Source organism: Rhincodon typus, chromosome 9, assembly GCF_021869965.1.
Source record: "Rhincodon typus isolate 14 chromosome 9, sRhiTyp1.1, whole genome shotgun sequence".
Lineage (NCBI taxonomy): Eukaryota > Metazoa > Chordata > Chondrichthyes > Orectolobiformes > Rhincodontidae > Rhincodon > Rhincodon typus.
Window position 1 is genome coordinate 15,271,422 of NC_063340.1, and position 5,923 is coordinate 15,277,344.

Below are 5,923 nucleotides of genomic sequence, written 5' to 3' on the forward strand. Positions count from 1 at the left end.
GACTGTCCCTCTCTGGGCCCCCGACACGCTGACCGTCCCTCTCTGGGCCCCCGACACGCTGACAGTCCCTCTCTGGGCCCCCAACACGCTGACCGTCCCACTCTGGTCCCCCAACACACTGACCGTCCCGCTCCACTGTGGGTCCTCAGCTGCAACACTCGCTGATGTTCTGTCCACAAGGTAAGTTTAAATCAAAAACTTTAAAAAAAAATTAACAAAAGAGAAGAATGAGGAAAGGAAAACCTCTCTGCTTCATTCGTTCTCTTCCTCCTCTAGTCACCCTGCCTTGTTGAACACACTTCCTGTCTATTCCTTCTCTGTGGTGTGGAAAAAGTGCTCGATTCTTGCTGGTTGTAAAGTTCTCTGGCTGCAGGGAAGTCTCCCCCGGAACCCTCCCCCGTGATTAATCAATGGATTGTTTTCAAAGTTGATCGTGTCCCTGCACTTTGTTACAGGAATTTTTCCAAGGCCTGGAATCTCACAAAATCCTCACGGAAACGCTTTGTAAAAAAGTAAGTTCCTGTATCCAGAAGAAAGAAAGCAGCTCCCAGCAGGAACTGATGAGCAAGTCCTCAGCTTTACTGCAGGAGGCTCACAGGAGAGGTGTGGAATTAGAAAGCATTTTTGAGGTAAGCTGTTTGATGTGGATTCCGAAGTGACGGCAGCTTGCTGTGATTTGCTGTGCAACTCCTCTAAAGGTTACTGCAGGAATACTCTACCGTCCCAAATATTGGTCTCCAAGATAATTTTCAGAATCAGGAGAAATCGCAAGTGAAGTCATCTCAGTTAATGACGATCATACAATAAACTAAAACATTATCGGGAAAGTAATTCCTAACATGACAGAAAAATGACCCAAAGCTGATTTGTCTGATTATTCCGGGGTAAGTGAATATTTGTATTTCTATTGAAATCTTACCAGAATTACAGAGAAGATATTCTAGCCTGGGATCTGATTTGATAAACCTTCCTGCTGTCAGTCCTGACTATTTGGAACTTTTTCCAACTCAATTGTTACATATATTGTATCACGGTGTTGTTTGGCATAACTTCTGCACTGTCAGGTTCTTCCTGGATTTCCTCTGTACTGAATTTAGAAATGGCACAGGATCGATTGGGAAGCAAATATAGTACTTTTCCTCGATAATAGATCTATTCACAAAATGCGGCTTTGCACGTAGCTGCCTCCTACTAATCATTATCTCAGTGTCCCAGCTTATGTGCTTACTTCATGTCCTCCCACCAGTTTATCCTTAACTCTAACAATACAATTAACATAATATCAACATTGAATAAAGCAGGATCACACAGGAAATATCGCAAAAGACCAAATGTGAGCTGTGAGAACAGGGTCACTGTCTTTGGTGAGCTAAGTGTAAATGTTTGGGATATATTGAGTTATAGAGTCATATAGCGTGGAAACAGACCCTTCGGTCCAACTAGTCCATGCTGACTATGTTCCCAAACTAAACTAGTGCTATCTGCCTGCATTTGGCCCATATCCCTCCAAACCTTTCCCATTCATGTCCTTACCCAAATGTCTTTTAAATGTTGGAACTGTACCCACATGCACCAGTTCCTCTGGCAGTTCGTTCCACACTCTTGTCACTCTGTGTAAAAAAAAAAAAGTCATCCCTCATGTCCTTTGTAAAACTTCCTCCTCTCACTTTAAAAATATGCCCCTTAGTTTTAAACTCTCTCACCTTAGGGAAAAAAACACCTGACATTCACCTTATCTATGTCCCTCATGATTTTATCAACTTCTGCAAAGGTTACTTTTCAACCTTCTATGTTCCAGTGAAGAAAGTGCCAGCCTTTTTAGCCTATTTTTATAACTCAAACCTTCCTGGCAACATAACAAGTAAATTTTTTCTGAACCCTCTACAGTTTAATAGTGAGGTGGAGGTGCCGGTGTTTGGACTGGGCTGGATAACATTAGAAATCACACAACAGCAGGCTATAGTCCAACAGGTTTATTTGAAATCACGAGCTTTTAGAGTGCAGCCCCTTTGTAAAGGTGAAGGGGCAGTGCTCAAAAAGCTTGTGATTTCAAATAAACCTGTTGGACTATAGCCTAGTGTTGTGTGATTTCTAAACCAGTTTAATAATATCCTTCCTGTAATAGGGGAACCAGAACTGCACTTCATCAGAAGACGCCTCACCAATATCCTGTGCAACCTCAATATGACATCCCAACTCCTGTACTTGAAGGTCTGAGCAATGAAGGCAAGTGTGCGAAATGCCTTCTTAATCACCCTGTCTACTTGTGGCACAAACTTCAAAGAATTGTGTATCTGAACCGCATGTCTCTCTATCCCACAACACTGCCCAGGGCTCTACCGTTAATTGTATAAGTTCTGCCCTCGTTTGTTTTAACAAAATGCAATACCTAACATTTATCCAAGTTAAACTCCCTCCTGCCACCCCTCAGCTCATTGACCCAATCGATCAAGATCGCTGTGTAATATTAGATAAACTTCTTCACTGGTCACTATACCACCAATTTTGGTGTCATCCGTAAACCTACTAACCATGCCTCTTATATTCTTACCTAAATCATTTCATATAAATGACAAATAAATAAACAGCACTGATCCCTGCAGAACACTGCTTGTCATGGGCCTCCAGTCTGAAAAACAACCGTCAGCCACCACACTGTCTCCTGCCATTAAGCCAATTTTGTATCCAATTGGCAAACTCACCTGAATCCCATGTGACCTAATTTTACTAATTAGTCTACCATGCAGAACCTTATCAAAGGCTTTACTAAAGTCCAAGTAAACAACATATACTGCTCTGCCCTCAACTATCCTTATGGTTACTTCCTGAAAAAACTCAAATCAAGTTTGTGAGACATGAAGCCGTGCTGACTACCCTAATCGGTCCTTGCCTCTCAATGTAAATCCTATCTTTCGGAATCATTTCCAACAACTTAACCACTACCGATGTCAGGCCCACAGGTCTATAGTTCCCAGGTTTCTCCTAACAGCCTTTCTTAAATAAAGGCACAACATTAGCCACCCTCTAGTCCTCTGGCACCTCACCCGTAGTTAAAGATGACACAAATATTTCTTCTGTGGGCCTTGTAATTTCTTCCCCAACTTCCCACAACGTTCTGGGATACACTTGATCAGGTCCTGGAGATTTATCCATGTTTGTTTTCTAAGACCTCCTGCGCTTCCTCTTCTGTAACGTGACTGTTTTCAAAACATCAATATTTATTTCCTTGAGTTCTCTCTAGCCTCCATTTCTTTCCCCACAGTAAAATAATTTACTCAATTAGATTAAAAGGTCTCCAAAATTCATATTATGTGCTTAAGTATTGTATGTTACAATCAGGAACTGCCCGCATTTTTGATAGAGAAATGCACCCTTTTGTTATTTTTTTAAAATCCCTCAACTTAAAAGGAACGTGGAGTTTGTCAATGCTCGCTGTTCGACCATTAGAAAGTGTGTGTTGGCCAGTAGATAAGTTGGACTGATTACAGAAGTGCTGCACAGTGTAAGAAATGGCCTTTGGTTTTAAGGTCCATGTGGAAAAAGAGAGCAAGTGATGTCTTTTTATTATGCATTAAGGAGAATATTGAAGTGAATGTCTGCATTGCCTGTTCATGGTGAGGTTTGCTTGAGTTTCCTGTTTCATTGCCCTTTTGATAGCATGTGGAAAGCCCCATATAGGGAGTCGTGGGGTGGGAGAACTGCTTTGTTGCTACCCAGGTGCCCTTCGTCTTCATTACACCTCAGAAAGAATACTAACTGGTGCTGTGAATACAGAATTCTCTCTTATTTTATTCCAGCACCTGATTTAATTAGTAAATTCTCTGTTAGTCGAGAGCCTGTGTCACACTTTGGGTACATACTCAATCTGCATACGAGAAGAGAAACTCAGGGTGACATCTGATACATTTCTGTAGAAGGTATATGTTAAAATTTACTCGTTGGCCCTGGGTGTCTTTGGCTGGGCCAGCATTTATTGCCCGTCCCTAGTTGCCCTTGAGAAGGTGGTGGTGAGCTGCCTTCTTGAACCGCTGCTGTCTATGTGCTGCGGTAGTCCCACAATGCCCTTAGGGAGGGAATTCCAGGATTCTGACCTATCGAAACTGACTATTTCCAAGTCAGGATGGTGAGTGACTTGGAGGAGAACTTGAAGGTGGTGGTGTTCCCATTGTTATCCATTTGGATGGTAGTGGTCATGGGTTTGGAATGTGCTGTCTAATGTGCATTGATGACCACCCGCAGTGCAACTTGTAAATGGCACACACTGCTGCTACTCAGTGTTAATGTTGGAGGGAGTGGATGCTTGTGGATGTGATGCCAGTCAAGTGGCTTGCTTTGTCCTAAATGGTGTCAAGCTACTTGAGTGTTGTTGGGGCTGCATTCATCCAGACAAGCGGGGAGTATTCCATCCCAGTCCTGACTGTATAGAGTAAGGGTAATCTGTTTTGATTTCTATGCCTTGCTGTGGTTAATGAATGTTAGACTAACAAAGTACACATTCCAGTTTGCATGTGCTTCATTTATGGGAATGAGTCGGTGAGGAAGGAGAGGTCCCAAACCTCATGGAAAACCAGTAGAATAAACTCCTCCCCTGGATTTTTGACAGTTTTTTTGTTAAAGATTCTCGGTGATCTATAGCCTTTGGAGCAATGGTGTCTGAGGTATTCTGCTGTCTCTCCCCCTTTAGACCTGGACTAACCTGGCGAGGGATTACGAGGCCCTGTACAGACAGCTGGAAGGGGTGGAGAGCAGCATTCCCGGTGCTGGTCTGGTGGAGGAATCTGAAGAACGGCTCACCGAACGGATTGCTCTCTATCAGGTCAGTTTGTGTTTCAGTCACTGTTCCTTAACAACAGGAACAGGCAGAAGCCATTCAACTCGAACGGCTTGCTCCACCATTCTGTTCGATCGTGGCTTATTAACTCTTCAGATCCATTTATGAGCTTTTGCCCAGGTGCCCCCTGATACCCAGGTGTGGTAACCCAACAATTCCAATCTTGAAAGCTCCAGTAGACCTTGAGTATCCAGTCCCTTAGGATCAAAACTCTAGATTTCCTTTCGTCATGTCTAACGTCACTCCGAAATGGTCTAGCCCTAACTTTAAGAGCATACCCCCATGTTCTTAATTCGCCCACTAAAGGAAATCGTTTTCTCAGCTAAATCTTTTAAAGTTTTGATTGGATCACTCTTAGTCTCCTAAACTCTGGTCTTCAAATTTCTTAATGAGTTTTTTTCCTCATTCTGATACCTTCAAAATGGACATGTCATTGGAAGAGTGTTGGAAGGTCTGATGAAGATTATGTTTGAAGAGATGGGACGGATCTGGTGCTGTACTTTGCTTGCAAGGTCCGTTATCTCAAGCCTTGTCCCTGCTATCATCCTGTTAACACAACACTGTAATCTCTCAATGGCTTCCATGTTCTTCCCTTACCAGGGATCAAAACTGCACATAGTGTCATTGTGTGTAACCTATTTTGTGGATTATGGATTTGAATCTTAGTCATCTCTCTTTCATCCACACCCGTTCAGTGCCTTTTTTTAAAAACTGTATTTTCCCACATGAAACTGTACCTGCAGCCAGCCTGCCCAATGCCCTGACCTGTTTGTTTGGCCAATTGAGCAGTCCATGCGTTCAGAGTCGCAACTGGGTATCGAAGTGGTGCGCTGCAGGTAAAGTAGCCATGGATTTTGGGGCAGATAGATGCTGCTTTCTCATGCTCAGGGTACGTTTGTCTGCGCTGTGTAACAATTGAGATCGGGTTGCAATGTTCAAAGTTGCACGTGGTACAGAAGATGACAAAGGAAGGGAGGCTGGACTGTCTTGGGCACAGCTCAAAAGTGGGCGTCCATCTAGGGGAAGGAGGCAGGCTGACTGAGGTGGGTGCGGGCATCCAAGTAGGGAAAGGAGGCAGGCTGACTGAGGTGG

General features: G+C 43.4%; 1 protein-coding gene across 6 annotated transcripts in view; it reads left to right on the forward strand.

Moving 5' to 3' along the window:
- The window catches only part of LOC109912528 (nesprin-1-like), a 194,567-nt gene that overhangs the window by 59,373 nt on the left and 129,271 nt on the right, over window positions 1-5,923 (forward strand). For all 6 annotated transcript variants that reach the window (XM_048600820.1, XM_048600819.1, XM_048600821.1 and 3 more), the window contains 2 exons: window positions 456-629; window positions 4,685-4,816. In XM_048600820.1, the coding sequence (XP_048456777.1) occupies window positions 456-629; window positions 4,685-4,816 (306 nt within the window). The remainder of the gene's footprint in view (window positions 1-455; window positions 630-4,684; window positions 4,817-5,923) is intronic.